This window comes from Astyanax mexicanus, chromosome 7, assembly GCF_023375975.1.
Source record: "Astyanax mexicanus isolate ESR-SI-001 chromosome 7, AstMex3_surface, whole genome shotgun sequence".
NCBI lineage: Eukaryota > Metazoa > Chordata > Actinopteri > Characiformes > Acestrorhamphidae > Astyanax > Astyanax mexicanus.
In genome coordinates this window covers 3,700,765-3,719,691 of record NC_064414.1, presented here as the reverse complement: position 1 = coordinate 3,719,691, position 18,927 = coordinate 3,700,765, and the positions used below count along the sequence as shown (strand labels likewise).

General features: G+C 41.4%; 2 protein-coding genes across 3 annotated transcripts in view; both read right to left on the bottom strand.

Annotated features, from left to right (window-relative positions):
• The window catches only part of pde10a (phosphodiesterase 10A), a 98,321-nt gene extending 94,663 nt beyond the window's left edge, over nucleotides 1–3,658 (bottom strand). For both annotated transcript variants that reach the window (XM_022685200.2, XM_022685201.2), the window contains exon 1: nucleotides 3,198–3,658. In XM_022685200.2, coding sequence (XP_022540921.1) covers nucleotides 3,198–3,330 — 133 coding nt within the window. In that variant the 5' untranslated portion in view covers nucleotides 3,331–3,658. The remainder of the gene's footprint in view (nucleotides 1–3,197) is intronic.
• A 7,564-nt stretch (nucleotides 3,659–11,222) lies between these two features.
• On the bottom strand, nucleotides 11,223–18,541 carry tbxtb (T-box transcription factor Tb). The gene is made up of 8 exons (XM_015602798.3): nucleotides 18,105–18,541; nucleotides 16,570–16,834; nucleotides 15,661–15,795; nucleotides 15,398–15,459; nucleotides 15,173–15,234; nucleotides 14,799–14,975; nucleotides 12,721–12,853; nucleotides 11,223–11,964 (listed from the first exon to the last, which is right to left on the bottom strand). Exons 1-8 carry the CDS (start codon nucleotides 18,299–18,301, stop codon nucleotides 11,694–11,696), a joined length of 1,302 nt encoding a protein of 433 aa, XP_015458284.3. The 5' UTR covers nucleotides 18,302–18,541; the 3' UTR covers nucleotides 11,223–11,693.
• Nucleotides 18,542–18,927: the final 386 nt, after the last annotated feature.

Sequence of the window (18,927 nt, the reverse complement as noted above, 5' to 3'; positions counted from 1 at the left end):
GTATCACACCAAGGTGTCTGCTTTGCCTTTAAGCTCAATATCCTGCCTTGACTCCCACAGTTTCCATTAAGAGTCATCTGTTAATAATAATTATACATGAGCTAGAGCTTTAAAAAAAACATTTTTACAGTTTTCTCTTTTTCTGTAGGCATCATTTTCAGATCTTCAGCAAGCTGCTTAGATGAGATCCTGGTTGTTGAGTTTAAGCCAGGAAATTATTATGCCCTGGACTTGTCATCCGTTGACAGTCTCTAATGACAGTTCTTGATCTCACTAATTAGTCTTAACAAGCCAATTAAGGCCTAATGAATGAATTATACTGTGAAACTTTGTAACTGAAGGAGAGTTGAAACTGTTGCTATAACTGCCATTTTGCATTATCATTTGCATTGCCCAAAATTTTGCATGCAACTGCAGTTTTGTGTCCCTGACACGTTTATATCTACGGTCTGATTAATACACCATGCAAACTTTGTCTACTTTCCATTTACATATTTTTGTTTCTTTTTAACATGTTTTATTCAGAGTTGAGGCATTTTCATTGTTCCTGTTCGAAGGAAAAGACTTACATTTGGTTCAGTGTTACAACTGGGCTTATATTTTAGCTGGGAAATTTAGCACATTTGAGCTACGTTGTATGTTTACCGTTTAAAAGCTTTTATACAGTCGTATTTGTGCAAAAACTTTATCAATCAACATCAATAAACATGTTTTTTTTTCACTTCTCAATTATTCAACAGTAGGGGGAGACCTGGAGCAAAAAATACAAATACAAATTACATAATGCTGCTTTAATATACTGCTTTAATGTGTTTGATTGGTGTCATTAACTGAGAAATACAATTAGCACTTAAACCCTCAGTGAAGTTTTATTTATTTATTTATAAGTGGAGTTCTAGACTGGAAATGAGGATTCTAAATGGTATACAAGTTTATGAGATAAGACGTAAACAGCAACATTTTGCTTTTTCTGTATGTTTTTCACCAAACTTCAGATCGGTGCTTGTGATGCCTTTGTCTTTGTGCTTATATTGTTCACTTATATTCTATGTGAATGTTATGATAAATGTGGGGTGAAAAACCCTAATCATTTTTTTTTTAAAGCTGTAAGAAAAGAAAGATATCCCTATCTTTTCCTTTCAGTGAAGGACGGTTTTAATTGCATGAAAGTGGTTAATGGTGTTTTTACCATTTGCCATGAAACTACCATGCTTTTCTTGGTTGTGTAGGAAACCAGGCGGATTTCTTCCGCTGGTAATGGATGCAGTGCCATCTCGGCTTCCATGGGAAACTGAGTGGCGTGCTTGGGGTTGCAACCTGGGGAGAATTCCCCTCTTGGACAGGTCAAGCCTTCACTCCAGCAGCGGAGACAAAAAGGCCTTTGTGGTCCCTGATATGAATCTCAATGCCCCTCTTTCTAAGCCTCCTCTCCATACCCGGCCACAGCAATGGTGGCGAGGAAGGGTCCGATGAGAAAAAGAGGGGCGTCGGTAAATTCAGCACTTGCTGCACAGGCTGCTTTGTGTGGTGGCGATTGCCTGGCGTGAGCTATTTCTTCCACAGTGCTCCAGGAGTAGGAATGAAAAGGGAAGGGACTGTTGTTTGATGCAAGGCTGAGTTCATTTCTACTGACCTGTTTCTGTGCCTTTTAACTCAGGAGAGCAGCAATTTTTCATGTGTTCTTTGTGTTACAGGGCCTCTGTTGAGTTGAAATGTACCTTATATGGGCATGTGGACATGTTGCAACATGTCCGCCCCATGTGGCACTTGGATGCAGATGCCACGCTCTCCAGGCTAAAGGAAGTGCCCACTTCCCTCGTCCACGACTGCCAAGGGAAACTCGCGTTCTGGCTCTCCATCAAAGAACACAGCCAACAGAGCCCGACTGCTGGGTCATACAATGTGTGTAAACAGCACGACCGGTCCACCCCACACCCCTCGGACTCTCACTCGGACCCCCGGAGCGACCAACTCCGCGCCAACCCTAAACAGGCCGGCCTTTACACTGTGCTTACGCACAGCAGCGTACGGCCAGACTGGAAAAGGAGGAGGTGGAGCGAATGCGATGTGGAATATGGTGGTGTGTCGTCATTTGAATTTAGAACCAAAACAAGCTCACGACTGATCAAGCTGTGGTCTGACATAATGGAGGGTAACCGAGAAGGGGTTACAGAACATCTTCCATGTAGATACACAGTCAGTATGTAGCCTAGTTTGCCAGTATTAAAAAGGCACTACCTCATAAACCTCAGAAACCTCATACCTCATACCAGTCCTACCACTAAAAAATGTAAAATAAATAAATAAATAAAAAATCGCTTTCAGTGCAGCCATTTCTGCCCCTGCAAATCAGTCAATCAATAATACCACCCCCCTGGTGTCTCCAACCATGTACGTCTCAGCACTATTAGATGGACATTGCTCAGTCCAGTCAGTTCTCCCTTCTGCCTCACCCCTAAACCCATACATCACCCAGTGCACCTCCCAAACTACCCCTACCATTTTTTTTCCAGCATTTTACAAATTTGAGCTGAGGGTGGAATCATCTTACCCTTAAGGATGAACATAATTCGAGAGGTGACACAATGCCATCATTTCTGTTCCAATACCAGTATCAATATTAAAATAATTACAAATGATCAGTATTAAAAAATTAAAATATAAAATATAATCTTAATAATTCATACTATCGACACTCATACTATTACACTTCAGGTATAACACCCAACTAGCATCACCTCACACAGTGTGAGAGTGTGAGATGTTTTGATATTTCAGGCAACAAAATATTTTATGCATATTAGGCCTAATAATGATACCCACGTTATGCTGATAAAAAGCCTTGGATGGTCCACTGACTTTCAGCGCCTGTATGTTTATGTGAAGCTCCTCAGGCCTGCTCAGGCTGTAGGACTTTTCTCTAAGAACTCACCAGAGGCTCGCTCACTGACTCCAGTCACACTTTTCTTCTGAATGACGTAATTATGGACCATGGCCTTGGACCTTGGAGAGGAATACCCAGAGCTACTGAGTGGTTGACCTCATATTCTCTTCACCCAGCCCACCTCACACCTCCCTATATTATCATCATCATCATGATCATCATCATCATCATCATCATCATCATCATCATCACCCACATGGTGATTTAACCCCAAAGCCAACTGCCTCAGTCCTGACCGGCACCGAGTTCGTACCTTGTTCATCGCAGGAATCCTCAGCACTCGCGAGGTCTCTTCCTCCTCCTCCTCTTCCTCCTCCTCTTCCTCTCCCTCCTCCTCTTCCTCTTTCCTCTCCTCCGTCGTCTGGAGTTTTGCGTTTCTTCGACATGGGGCGACTCGATACGGGATGCTTCGGTCGCGTGCGACTATTTCACACGCGTGCGTGCGTGCATGCGCGCGCTTGCTTTCTCTCTCTCTCTCTCTCTCTCTCTCTTCTTCTCACTGTCCCTCTAACTCACTCACTCACTCACGCGCTCGCTCGCTTCCTCGCTCACTCACACGCGCTGATCCAGGAGCGCGCGCCAGGCCCGGGTGGCGGGAAAAAACGGAAGCGTCTCGCGCAGCCTCGCGCAGGGAGTGGGCAGGTGCGCGCGGATGATGCAGGCGCGCGCGTGGATCAGTTTAGCCTACTACTATACTACGAGTGAGTGAAGGGGAGGGTGTTGGGGGGGAGGGGGGTGGTGGGGGTTGAGCGTTAGGGGTTTGGAAAAGCAACGCAATAAACGTGGATAAATTGGACGCGGGTCTCCAGCAGAAGGCACCCGCTCGGAGCGTGAGAAACCGGGACGGTCACGTGGCTCCGGGATTACAGCGCAGCGGGAAGGGGGGAAATCCCTGCTTTAAAACGGGTGAAGTTGGGGGGCGACTTGTAGGTCATCATCTCTCTCTATTTATTCCCCTCTCTATCTATCTATCTATCTATCTATCTATCTATCTATCTATCTATCTATCTATCTATCTATCTGTACCTCTCTCTCTGTCTCTATATTTCTCTCTATTTCCCCCTATCTCTTTGTTTATTTCCCTCTACTCTCTCTCTCTCTCTCTCTCTCTCTCTCTCTCTCTCTCTCTCTCTCTCTCTCTCTCTCTGTTCAGATTACAGGTGTGCTCGGTATCTTCTTCCCTCGTTGTGTTTTCTCCTCGCTCCGCGCGGCTCTCGTGCGCACTGCACCGCTGGAACACCTGGAACATCCGGGGCACCTGTTGCAGCCGAGCCCGCCACCGGGTGGTCTCATCCCTCCACGCCTCTGTGGATCCTATTCAGCCCCGCGCGCCACCGGCTGACCGCCGCCGTGTCCCTTTCGCTCTGGCTCAGGCGCTCGCGCTCCAACTCATCGCCCTCCGCGCGAGTTTCCCTCTTTTCGTCCGACTTGTGAAGCCGGCGGAGGCTCGAGCGCGCCAGCATGGTGGGTCCCGGCTGTTTCCCCCACCGCGCGGGGAGTTTGCTGGATGTTTGTGATTGTTGTTGTCTCGCCCCCTCCCACTCTCCTCTGTTGTTGCACGAGCGAGCGCGAGGCGAGCGCGGACTTTTCCTTTCCCGGCTCCATCAGCAGCGCGACCGGCTTTTTCCCTTCACGGGCGCGTGACGTCAGCAAGCCTCCCCCGCACGCGGAGCCAGACGGGAGCGAGAGATCTGGACCGGGAGTTTACGCAAGCAGTGAGAGCCTCGCACGCGCTGCACACGTCTACAGGAGCGACGTCAGGAACGGAGACAAAAGACATAAAGAAGAAAAGGAGGGACGGTTTTTGACACGTGCGACAGAAAAGAGGTGCAGCTTCTTCTTGGTGGTGCTGTCCAGATTAACAATTAGCACGTGCATCCAGAAGTGTTTCTAGTTCTGAAGTGTCCAGAACCCTTAGAGATCATCTCCACACACACACACACACACACTGACCCTTCTCCCACATCAGGTCCTGCATCCTGGTGAGTTTATAGGCAGCCAGCCCACGTCTGACTGACTGCAGCAGCAAATCACAGAATCAGAAAAGCAGCAGAAACATGCAAGAAAACACAGTGCACGCTCTCTATAAGTGTCATACTCACGCTCCTCTTAAGTCTTATTTAACATCTGTTTAGCAAAAAGTTGCAATCCAGCACCATATATTCTTATTTACCATCATAGTAGTTTTATTCTTTAAGAATATTGTTTGAACTCACTTATTTGTCATTTTATTTTTATCCTTCATAACTCCCATTTCTCCCTCTATTAATACAAATCTCTTCTTTGTTCAACAGCCAGCAAATTAATCCACCACCATGCTGACCCGCACTTCTCTATTTGTTGTTTTTACATCCCTTGTTCTTTCCATTCGCTCCCAAATTATTTTCACACACGCCCAAGCCATACACAGTTCCTCTGTCCCGACAGCCACCAAACTTCACCCAGTTCCTTAGAGCAGTACTGTACACTTACATTTCCCACACTTATCTGTTTGTTATTTTTTGTTTTTGTGACAAAATTCATTCCTTTTCTCATACATTCATTTCCCCCAAAACTGTCCCAAAACAGGGCTGGTCCACAAGTCAATCAGACTTATGAACCGTCACTGAACTGTTTATGGGTTTGTCATCCCTTCCTCTGTGCACTCCTACTTATATTCAAAACACCTAGCAACCAATTGGAATGCAATCTCCTAGCAACTAATTAGCAACCAACAGCTATACCATAGCAACACTTAACAATAGATTAGCAACAGCCAATCTTATGTTAGCAAAATATTTTTGCATTCCACTATTTAGCCAAATGTTTATGGAATCCAACATTTAGCCTAAACCTATGACTCAATCTTATGTTAGCATAATGTGTTTGCATTCCACCTTTTATTGTCATTATGTGATGCATTTGAAATGGAGTTGAGCATGCACCTGTTGAGCAGGAGTGAGAGCGTGTGAGTGAGTGTGTAAATAAGTGTGAGTGAGAGTGTGTGAGTGAGAGCGTGTGAGATTGTGAATGAGTGTGTGAATGAGTGAGAGTGTGTGAGAATGTGAGTGTGTGAGCGAGTGAGAGTGTGTAAGAGTATGTGTGTGAGAGCGTGTGAGTGAGTATAAATAAGTGTAAATAAGTGTGAGTGAAAGCGTGTGAGAGTGAGTGAGAGCATGTGTGAATGAGAGTGTGTAAGACTGTGTGAGATTGTGAATGAGTGTGTGAACGAGTGAGAGTGTGTAAGTGACAGTGTTTGAGTGAGAGCGTGTGAGATTGTGAATGAGTGTGTGAACGAGTGAGAGTGTGTAAGTGACAGTGTTTGAGTGAGAGCGTGTGAGAGTGTGTGAGTGAGTGTAAGAGCGAGTGAGAGTATGTGTGAATGAGAGTGTGTGAGATTGTGAATGAGTGTGTGAATGAGTGAGAGTGTGTAAGTGACAGTATTTGAGTGACAGCGTGTATGAGCGTGTGAGAGTGTGTGAGTAAGAGTGTGAGAGTGAGTGAGTAAGAGTGTGTGAGAGTGTGTAATAGTATGTGAGAGTGTGTGAGTGAGAGCGTGTGAGATTGTGAATGAATGTGTGAATGAGTGAGAGTGTGTAAGCGACAGTGTTTGAGTGAGAGTGTGTAAGAGTGAGTGAGAGTGAGTAAGAGTGTGTAAGAGTGAGTGAGAGTGTGTGAGTAAGAGTGTGAGTGAGAGAATGTGAGAGTGTGAATGAGTGAGAGTGTGTGAGTGAGAGCGTGTGAGTGTTTGAGTAAGAGTGTGTGAGAGTGTGTAAGAGTGTGTGAGTGAGAGCGTGTGAGAGTGAGAGTGTGTAAGAGTGTGTGAGAGTATGTGAGAGTGCGTGTGTGAGAGTGTGTAAGAGTGTGTGAGAGTATGTGAGAGTGCGTGTGTGAGAGTGTGTAAGAGTGTGTGAGAGTATGTGAGAGTGTGTGAGAGTATGTGAGAGTGCGTGTGTGAGAGTGTGTGAGAGCGTGTGAGAGTATGTGAGAGTGTGTGAGAGTATGTGAGAGTGCGTGTGTGAGAGTGTGTGAGAGCGTGTGAGAGTATGTGAGAGTGCGTGTGTGAGAGTGTGTAAGAGTGTGTGAGAGTATGTGAGAGTGCGTGTGTGAGAGTGTGTGAGAGCGTGTGAGAGTATGTGAGAGTGCGTGTGTGAGAGTGTGTGAGAGCGTGTGAGAGTATGTGAGAGTGCGTGTGTGAGAGTGTGTGAGAGTATGTGAGAGTGCGTGTGTGAGAGTGAGTGAAGCAGCAGTGTCTGCAGGTCTGTTTGAGTTTAAAGGCGAGGGGATGGCTGCAGGGACTGATGAATGCTCCACACACTGTTCAGGACTCCCGCTTTAATCTGGGATTTGGACCTCGGCACTGAAACCCGCTCTGATTTGGGCAGCTCCAGCCTGTATGAGGGGGAATTGGACAGATGCTAATTCCCCCAGTGCTCTGCTTTTCTAAAGCCCTGGTGGTCGTGTGTGTGTGTGTGTGTGTGTTAGAGAGTGTGTGTATGTATGTGTCTGGGAGAAAAAATATGTGTGTGTGTCTCTGAGACAAAGTGTTAGAGAAAGTGTGTGTGTCTGTGTGTGTGTGTGTGTCTGAGAGTGTGTGTGTGTGGGTCTGAGAATGAGTGTGTGTGTGTGTATGTGCGCAGTTTGCCCCCCCTCTTCCACTCCAGTCACACACGCTCACTGCAGCTGCTGACGTCAAAGCTGCTTGCGTCAATGCCGCTCTTTGACAGAAGGAGGGAGGGGGTTCTCAGAGGATCCTAATGGGATTATTACCAAAAAAAAACCCAAAGTGATTTTCAACGCCAGCGAAAAGCAGCAGGTTTTCTCTTTCTCTCTCTCTCTCCCTCTCTCTGCTCTCTCTCTTTTCTCTTCTCTGCTCTTTCAGACAAAGAAAAAGAAAAGAAGAAAGTAGAACATAACCCACAAAAACTTGATGTGCTTCTTTGTTCTGTTCTGCACCCTTAAATATTTAAAACTTTCTTCTATGGTTCTTTAGTTCTTCAGCACAGATTGAATGAATCTACAACAATGCATGGCTGCATAAAATTAATCTCTATTTAGCTAGCATCATTTAAAAAAAAGGTTCAGCTGTATACTGTCAGCATGAGTCTGTCAGTGACACACAGTCCTGACCCTCTTTCCAGATGCAGTCTAGACGTGTGTGCAGTTTTCACACTATAGTTGTGTGTGTATGTGCTGTAAATGTGTGCAAACCTTACCTAAGCTAACCCTTTAGAGTGCTGCTAAAGATCAGTCCTGCACTGAAGGAAAACACACAGTGCCAAAAACGAGGCTTAGGATTGATCTTATCAGCACACTGCTGCCTTTCAGTGTATGTTATGTACAGTATCTGTGCTGGTAATATACCATGGGTGCATTCCAATTGCATTAATACTGTTAATTACTAATACTGATTATGAGGTACATATTGTAAATTGACAAAGTGTCATATAGTGTCCGTGTTGTTTATACATGAGTGTGTTTACAATGGACACTACACTGTTATCCTCCAGTGCAATGCAAAACAGAAAGGGAGGAGCAAGTCACATCTGAAACAGTAGCTCCCTTCCAAAGCCTAAGGGCTGCAGCTGAGGTATAGGTTGCATTTCTTGTCCGCTAGATCATAGAAGGCTGTTTCTAATTAAAGGAGTCTTCATATACAGCCGAGAAATTCAAGCGATTAGAAGGACGCAACTGATGTATCCTTCCTGGCTCTCTGTTACCATAGCTGTCATGTCTCCCATTTTGGCCGGGCAACTACCGTATTTTATTCCTTTTTCCCGCCTTTCCTCCTGTTTTAGTATTTTACCGTAAATTTCTTGTATTATATCAAAATTTTAAAAACTTTATTATTGAGGCGACTGACCGCTGTGTGTTTCTTAACCAATCGTGGTGCCGGTTCAAGGACAAAGTACCGCCTTTAAGGAGAAACAGCCAATCAAATTTGCTGGTTTTGCGGAGCGCAGATTAGGGTCAGTGTGGGGAAGCCCACCTGTCTTAAAATGTAAGGGATACTGAACCTCAGTTGGGCTAGTGGGATGGCTCGAAGCGGGCTGCAGAAAATGTCCCTTATTTTTAAATCCAAAACTTGACAGGTATGTCTGTTACCCATAATACTTTGTGCACGTACAGTGCGAAAGACAAATAGAGAAAGAGTAGCATGAAGTCTGGTCGTTAAATGACAATTGACAAATGAAAATTGAGTCTCTGGGAAAATTCATGAACTAATTCACTATTCACTATATAATGTTTACTGTTACTATTTACCTTTAGTCTTTCATTAGTCATTTTGTTTAGTGTGTAGTGTGCAAAAATGTCCTTATAAAATTTAGATTATAAATATGCCACATAAGTCCACACAAGTTCTAAAAATCAGTTAGTCTAACCCCTATAATAAAGAAGCACTTCTCACAGTTTAGGCCAATAAAAAATACAAAAGTTTATAGCCCAGTAAAGCTACTGTTTTATCCATAATTGTAAAAAAGGAGAGGCGGCACATTAATCTTTCTTCTTATTCTTCAGTGCGTCAGTATCACGGCCTGTTTCTGATCCCCAGCTCACGAGCAGCTCCGCGTCACACAAAGCTCATAAAACTCTTAAACGTATTACTTCGTGCAGACTGAACTGCAGCATTTGCAAACTCCATTACAGATCTGACGTTTTCCTTTCATGTCAGTGTTTAGTTGTTAAACTGGTTTTCAGAGACACCTGGTGGCCAGTTTCAGGAAGGACTGCTGACCACAGAAAAACTTCAGCCACTGTACAATTCCTGTTCCAGACTGTTCTACTTTTGTTTAGTTTATGAGTTCAGTGCAGCTTTAGATTTCTGGGCTCAACAGTAATTAAATATGGATAGGATTTATGTTCCTCTTACCGAGGTGTGAATTAAAAGCAGTGGGGGCAGTTTAATAACAGGAAGGCTCTAGCTTCACTGCTAAACTCTGTGTGTTGAAAGCTCCAGCAGATAGATGTGATTCCTCACTTAAGTGAGTGGAATTCGCTCGTAAGAGAAGAGTAAACAGAGCTGAATGTGTCGAGGGAGGGGGTCTGGTCTGGTGTCAGGCCTCCTTAATTTCTGCCAGAGTTGCATAGTTTGATTGGCAAAAATCAGTTCTAGCCAGATGCTGTCGGTCAAAATCATTACCACCCACTGCACTGTCCACTTCAATAATGTACAGGAATAAAAGAATATTAAATGCCTACACAGCTTCAGAAATTAAATGTCACATTAATCCACAGAGATACTAACACTGTTACTTTACTTAAATAGAAATGTTGGTTATGCATACTTTACTTCCAGCTTCTACATCTTACATAAAAAAGCCATGTTACTCCTATTCTATTTGTGTCTGGGTCTTCCAGCATGACAATGACCCGAAACACACAGTCAGGGCAACTAAGGAATCGCGCCATAAAAAGCATTTCAAGGTCCTGGAGTGGAATCTGAAGCCAGTTTCCAGACCTGAACCCAGTAGAAACTCAATGTGACAGCCCTGAAACCTGAAAGATCTGTATGGAGGAGTGCGTGCAAACTTGGTCAAGAACTACAGGAAACGTATTTTTAGATTCTCTCACAGTTCAAGTGAACCTATGATGAAAATGACAGAACTCAATTCGTTGTAGGTGGGAAACTTGTAAAATCTGCAGTATATTAAATACTTATTTTCCCCACTGTAGACGAATGAACCGGATCAGAAAGGTGTTTTCATGTGACGACCATTTGGATTGTATTCTGATAGGATTTTAGCTATGTGTTTACAGTTGGTAATCTAAATTGTCTCCAGTTAAATCTGACTCAATAATGCTAATTCGCTTATTGTGTGGCAATTATTAATAGTAATTTGATTGTATGGATGGGGTTTTGTATATATTTTGGATGTCTTGTATATATTGCTATAGCATGGGGCTCAAATTTTATATATAATTATATATCTCAGACCACTTCCTTAGGGGTTAATGGATTAGTGTCTTAATGTTTTAAATGTGTATTTGATGTATTTACACTTGTGTTTTTAGGGGACTTGGTCTAATGTATTTTAAAGTGTTATATCTTTGGTCAAATATTTCTCCCATTTGTCAACATCTTTGTTATAAAAGCAGATAAATTGCGCCCCCTGCTGGTCTTGCAGTGGTCTTGTTCAACAAACTATAACAAAAGAAAAGTTAAAGTTAAGCTAAAACAAATTAGGAGAATGTGTTCTTTTATAGCAGTATATAAAATAACTTTAGGGATCTGTCAGGAGACCTCTATTCTGACCTCAAACAATGCACACAATCTTTTTTTTTATTTTAGTAAAGTTAGTTTTTTAATGAAAATTCAGTAGCTCTGTAGTCGTTGCACAGCAATGCTGTAACAGACATCACACATAAAGGCCAGTATGTGAAGCATTAACGCTGAAACCACTTTCCTGAGACAAAAAAATAAATCATTTTTTAACAATACTGACATTTACACTTTGTACAAATGATTGTCTGTACATGACACCAAAAATGAGTCACGCTACGCATTAGAAAACTATAAATAAACACACATTATCATATTATACAGTAAAATGTTGCACAAATACTGATATTTAGGCATCAGAGGGCCGGTGGCAGCATGTGAGGAAGCAGTTATTTATATTTACAGTCAGGCTTCAGGCCTGTATTTGGTCTGGCTGTCCTTTTTTCTTAATTCGAATTGATGCACAGACGTTCTTCTGTTACAGAGATAAGAGTGCTAGTTCAGAAGCTCCTGCTCTCACTGGGGAATCAGTGCGTGGAGCTGGATGGTCTATATTGAAGTGGGTGTAATGGGCGTCCAGGCCGTGGGGAGCCGTACGTGGGTGGAGCCGTCGTATGGAGAAGCTTCGTGCACCTCGTGGGCTGGAGTGCCGTCGTACAGCGGGGACCCAGACGAGGGCACTGTGCTGGGGTGAGACAGGCCGGTGTAGTGGCCGGCGGAGCCACAGAGAAACCCAGAGCTCAGGCTGCTGACCATCCCACCTGACTGAGAGACTGGAGTCAGGGGAGCGTTTCCCACAGTCCACAGACTGGTGTACTGACTGCAGGAGAAAACAGGGGTGTTAGAGACGTGTGTACTGGAATTATATAATATACATAGCATATATATATATATATATATATATATATATATATATATATATATATATATATATATATATATATATAAATAACTTTCACATAATTCGTAATATGTGGCAATATTACATGAAATCAATGTATATAAATACTTAAAAAAATATTATGTACAGTACCTAAAGAGTGATAAGAAATGAAGTGAATAATAATGAACTAAGATCATAAGAATAAAAAAATGTAATAAAAATAATAATAAAGTAAGAACAATAATAAGGGAAAGAAAAAAACTCTGTTAAAACAGTCAAAGGCTTTCTGATGGTTATTAGAAACTAAAAAGTTAAAAACTAAAAATGGTTCAGTGATCAGATCTGTAAACTTTTAGACTTTTAAAATATTGTTCTGTACGCCCCTATCAATTGGTTGGATAAGTTTCTATAAATACAATAGGAGCTTTGCTGTATAAAAGACAAAAAATACAAGGCTAATGTAATGTGAGAGTAACAATAAAACATGATTATTATATGTATTATATGTAACCTAATTTACTATAATATGTCTTTTCTTTTCCTTAAACAAAAAAGTTTTAATTTTGACACCAAATAAATGATAGTCTATCAGCTTTGGGCCATTCAGGGTCCAGTGGAAAAGGTACAGAGAAAAAACCTGTTAATATTGTCACATCAATATTGTGTGTGTGTGAGAGGGGGATGAGTGCTGACCTGGAGTTGGAGTTTGGAGGAGAATGCTGGCTCATGGGGACCATGCCAGTGTGAGAGGACATCTGTAGACTGGACCAGTTCTCGTGGGACGGCAGCATGGACAGACAGGCTGAGGGGTTCTCTGAGTATCCAGCTGAAAAAGAACCAGAACACACTGCTGGTGAGTTTCTGGGACACACTCGGTCACATGCAGGCTAATAAAGCATGGGTCATTCTCTCCTTTCTTTCATTACTGAAAGAAAACACAGAGCAGAAAACAAACACGGTGACGGAGCATTCCGCGAGGGAGGAGAGGTTGTTTACGACCGCGGAGTCTAACGTGCACAAAGGTTGGAGGAATGCAGGACATTCTCTCTCAGCGGTGCTTGTTTGAGTTTCTCATTAATGGAGTTGGGGAGGTCGGTAGGAGTAAAAAGTAAAAGTGTGTGTTTGTGTTTTTTTTATTATTAGTTTTATGTTTTAAAAGAATTAGGAGAAAAACGATGTCAGGTCTAGGGCTGGTTATCGTTTAATTTGTTTGGTTATTTTTTTAATAACGATACAATACTGTCTTTAATACCTTTTCCTTAATTTAACAAAATATTCATTCCTTCTCATACTGTCACCATGAGAGACTCCATCTTTATAGATCTTGTTGGAACAAAACACGAGAGAGAGAGAGAAATAGAGAAAGTGTGAGAGAATTAGAGACACAAAGCGAGTGAGAAAGAGGGAGAGAGCAAAAAAAGTGAGAGAGAAAGCCAGATATAAAGCAAGAGACCAAAGACAGAGTGAGAGAGAGACAGAGCAAGTGAGAGAGAGAGAGCAATAGAGAGTTAGAGAGAGACAGACCAAGAGAGAGATACAGATCAATAAAGTGAGAAAGAGACAGAGTGAGTGGGAAAGTGAGAGCGTGAGTGAGAGAGAGAGACAGTGAGAGAGAAAGTGAAGGAGCAAAGAGACAGTGAGAGAGAGCAAGTGAGAGAGAAAGACAGAGCGAGTGAGAGATTGAGAGAGAGACAGCTAAAAAGAAAAAGAGTGAGATAAAAACAGTGTAAAAGAGAGAGTGAGATAAACAGCTTGAGAGAGAGAAAGAGAGAGATACAGAGCAATAGAGAGAGAATGAGAGAGGGAGACAGAGCAACAGAATGAGAAAGAGAGAGTGACTAAGAAAGTGAGAGCATGAGTGAGAGAGAAAGTGAGAGAGAGCAAGTGAGAGAGAAAGACAGAGTAAGTGAGAGAGTGAGAGACAGCTAAAAAAAGAAAGAGAGTGAGATAGAAACATTGTGAAAGAGCGAGTGAGATAAACAGCTTGAGAAAGAGAGAAAGAAAGAGAGAGACAGAGCGATAGAGAGAGAATGAGAGAGGGAGACAGAGCAACAGAATGAGAAAGAGAGAGTGACTAAGAAAGTGAGAGCATGAGTGAGAGAGAAAGTGAGAGAGAGCAAGTGAGAGAGAAAGACAGAGTAAGTGAGAGAGTGAGAGACAGCTAAAAAAAGAAAGAGAGTGAGATAGAAACATTGTGAAAGAGCGAGTGAGATAAACAGCTTGAGAAAGAGAGAAAGAAAGAGAGAGACAGAACAATAGAATGAGAAAGAGACAGAGTGACTAAGAGAGAGAGAGAGAGAGAGACAGACAGAGCGAAAGAGGGAGCAGCTAAGAGACTTCAGCACAGTGACGGTGTGTCGACAGTTTAAAGGAAAAAGTGTGGATGAATGTTTAGAAGTAGAGATGGACTTTAGAGCACTTTCACACGTTTACCCTGCTGTGCGCTCTCTCTCTCTCTCTGCGTTTTTATGTGTGTTTCATGCAAAGTATCAAAAATAATCACTGATTTCTTTAGACCTTTCTGTACTCTGTAGTACTGAGACGTTTCAGTTGCTGCATTTTTGGTATTGAATTTTGATACCCAGCTCTATTTAGGACCAAGAAAATATATATTTTTTACTCTTTAACATAATGTAAATCTGGCTGCTAAATATTTTAATTGTGTAAGTAGAAAATATTTAAATTCAGAGTGTTTTTTCCCCTGTAAAATTCCTATTTTGGAGATAAAGATAATACTGGCGGTGTGTGAGACGGTGTGTGTTTGTTCTTACTGGGCGACGCTGTTCTGTGAGGATAAGGGCTGGGGTAGGGTGAAGTCCGGTGACTCCTCAGAGTGGAATAACGCTCACAGCCGTGAGACGCCGACAGAGACAGAGGACTGCTGAACTGAGGGTGAGAGTTTGCAGGCGGGCAGATTGATCCTGATCCAGGTAAAAACCAGCCACTTACTACACACACACACACAAACACACACACACACACACACACACACCAGAGGAGAGAAAGACTTTAGTACTTATGCAGCCACACAATCAAATACACACTATCAAAACAGAAGCAGTTAAATAAAAAAAAATAAAAAATAAAAAGAACACAAGCAAGTGTGAAAAATATATAAATTTATATTAAATTCTAATAAACTTACATTGAGCATAGCTTGACTGCTGGCTGTCATTTCCATCATCTGTTATTTCCTTATGATCACTTCTGCAAGAGATAAAAATAAAATATATTATGAGAAATCTTCAATAAACACACAAACACCTACAGCCAGGAAATAATAACCAGTAAAATAATGTAGAAGTATAGAACTATATATATATATATATATATATATATATATATATATATATATAGTTAAAGCTGATACCTTTCTTTGGCATCGAGGAAAGCTTTGGCGAATGGGTTGTGTTTTATTTTGAGGGCAGTGATCTGAAAAAGGAAAAAACAATATGCTTAAAACACATTTCTTCAAAAGGTAATATCTTTACAATGTAATACTGTATATTAACCCAGTGCATTGGATTGGATTTGTAGTAAGTACTCAGTAATTAATGATAGTTACTGGAATATGAACTAAATTATAAATCTGCAGTTTAAAAAAATTATACAGCTTCAGAATGAATGACTTACCTCTTCATTCTGGTATGCAGTGACGGCTATGAACTGGGTTTCAGGGAAAGCGTGACTGGTGACCATTCTCTGTGGGGCTCCAACGCGCACTATATGGATACGTGGTTCATACTTGTGCAGTGAGTTTAACATGATCTGCAGAGCAATGAGAAATCTGCCATTAACACCACAATTAGGAACGTCCCGATAAAATCTGAGTCATTTTATTTTGAGGATCTGCTGATAGCAAATCCTAATCAGATTTTAATTCATTTTTAATTATTATTAAAATAATGATATCAAAACAGCCATTTTTATATTTTAAAATACACAAGTACTAAATGGCCTTATAAATGATTTCCATTTAAATATACATATTAAAAAAAATGTCACACAACAATAATTCTGCGATTAATCATAATTAAGATCATGATCATTTAATGCAGTTATTTTAGTGTACAATTGTGAAATAGTACACTAAAATAAAAATGTTTGGAAATAGGCCTGAGAGCCTTCAGCAGAGTTTATAGTGAACTCGTAGAGTAACAATATTACATTACATTATTGATAAATCATTGATACGGATCTTTTCCACCCGATTCCCATTCTTTGAAAATTATGTGATCTGATTGGACATCCCGAACCACAATACAGCATGCATGACATATGTATGACTAACATGACTTATGAAATCTAACATCTTTAACACATGCCTTGCCCATGCCTTAATGGGTGTTAAGACCTTTCTGTATGATTAACCAATTAAAACATAAACACATGCTGCTAAATTGAACTAAAACTAGTCTTTCTCTATTGTTTTCTCTGTAAGTGTCAATATATTCTTTAATACTCCTATATATCCTCATGGATTCTGCACGATTGGTCAGTACAGAGTTTTAAGTGTGTTTTAGGTGTGTTTTAGGTGCCCACCTGTCCGCCTCCGTTTAATTTGTTGGTGAGTTTAACTTTGCTGAAGGAGACCGGGGCCTTCATCCAGTGCGCTCCGAAGTTGGGTGAGTCCGGGTGCATGTACACACAGCTGGGTCCCTGCGGCTCTGGCCGGCCGCCTGCCACCCACTCCCCGTTCACGTACTTCCACCGGTGACTGTCTGCCGCCACAAAGTCCAGCAGGACAGAGTACATAGCGCTGGGGTCCAGACCCGACACATTCACCTTCAGCACGGGGAACATGCGCCTGAATCCAGAGGAAAAAGAGAAGATTAGCACCACATACACTGTCAGCATCTGTCAGGATCTCTTACACATACACATGCATATACACATAAACACATATATAACAACTGTTGTTACAAAGCAGTTTCACAGAAAAAAAGGAAAACATTTTTTTCCCGAAATGAACAAGAAATAACACTGGGTGGTGTGCAATTAATAAAGTTTAATTAATAGTTTGAAACAATATATTTTTATTATTGATAAAAACCATATTAAAGCTGGCAAAAAAATGTTACATGGCATTTCTATGTCTAATACGATGAAGTGTTATATACAGCTCCAGAGACCACCTAAAATATATATGTTTCTTTGATTTTACCAAATTAAAAACCTCTGGAATATAAAGAGGAAAATAGATGGTCACAAGCCATCAAACCAAACTGAACTGTTCGAATTTCAAAAGCAGTGTGCAAGACTGGTGGAGGAGAAACTGTAATACAAAATTATTGATTTCTGAACTTTTAAAACTTAAAATTCTTAATTAATTCACTTATTTTTTTCCAAAGCTGTACATGTGGGTCATAAATAAAAATAAGTATATGTGCAAGAATATGTAAAGAAGTACTAAAGAAGTTATATTTGGCTGTTTATATTCTTACTATATTATTACACTCTTGTAAGCTAACAAAAACATTTTTTTCATTATTATTTCATTATCATTCTTAGGGCCATAATGATAAAGCAGTTGTGAATCAAATATCAATCAGCTTGTTTAGATCAAAATAGTAAAATATAAGTGTCTGAAAAAAGTTCCCAAAGAAGAAATCTCCATAATAGCGGTGTTTTTTTCTATACAAAAATATGATTAAATCCACAGAGGGTTAAAGTTAACCAATTCATGAAGTGCATTCTCCAACAAACACTCTCTAACAAATAAAATATCAGACATGTGTTTAAATTGTTTCAGCACTTAAAGAAAACTAAATAAACACATTTAAAGTACATATTACTTTAAGTCAATTTTGTCTGAAAAATATATGTAATATGTGAGTTATTTTCAATATAATATAGTATGTTGAGATATGCTTAAAGGTGAATTTAGTAGAAAAAATAATAATCTCCACACAAATATGATTATTTTTGTCACAGAGGGTTAAAGTTAAATTTGTTAATTCAAAAAGTGCATTTTCCAACAAACACACGGTAAATGAAATTTCAGAAATGTGTTTAAATTGAGAGTATCACAGTTTCAGGATTTAAAGAGAGTTCTCACACAGTCTCAGTGAGCTTACCTCCCGTTCTTGGTCACTATCATCTCGTTGGTGAGCTCCCTGAACTTCTTCCACAGCTCCTCCTCGTCCAGGCGGACCTGCAGCTCCCGCTCCGTGGGGTCTCCCTTCTCGCTGCCCGCCTGCAGCTCGCTCTCCACGGCGCTCAGCAGGTGATCCACCCGCGCCTTCCCCGGACCTTCAGCCACCGCGGAGGACATGGTGTAGTACCGCAGCTCACACACACACACACACACTGAGGGAAAACACACTGTGTGTATAGGATTATGTATAAGTGTGTGTGTGTTAGAGTGTGTATAAATGTGTGTAAGCGTGTGTGTGTGATATGGAGAGTGAGACGTGCTGTCTGAGGTGAAGTCAGAGGTCACACTGCTGGGCCTCGAGTTTGTGGATCTGAATAAAAGGTAACGCTCCTCTACCGAGAGCTCGCTGATTGGCTCGACCCAGCTTTGATCTGTGCCGCCTGCATTCTTATTGGTTAAGAGCAAACGCAGCCCAACTCACACCTGTAACAGCCACAACAACCCTGAGCAGAGTTTACTGTGGGGGAACACGGATGACACACACACACACACACACACACACACACAGCTCTGGAACAAATGAACAAATTCCCAAAATTTCCCCCCCAAAATATTGTCATTTAGAGCATTTATTTGCAGAAAATGGGAAATGGATGAAATAACAAAAAAGATGCAGAGCTTTCAGACCTCAAATAATGCAAAGAAAACAAGTTCATATTCATAAAGTTTTAAGAGTTCAGAAATCAATATTAGGTGGAATAACCCTGGTTTTTACACAGTTTTCATGCATCTTGGCTTCATGT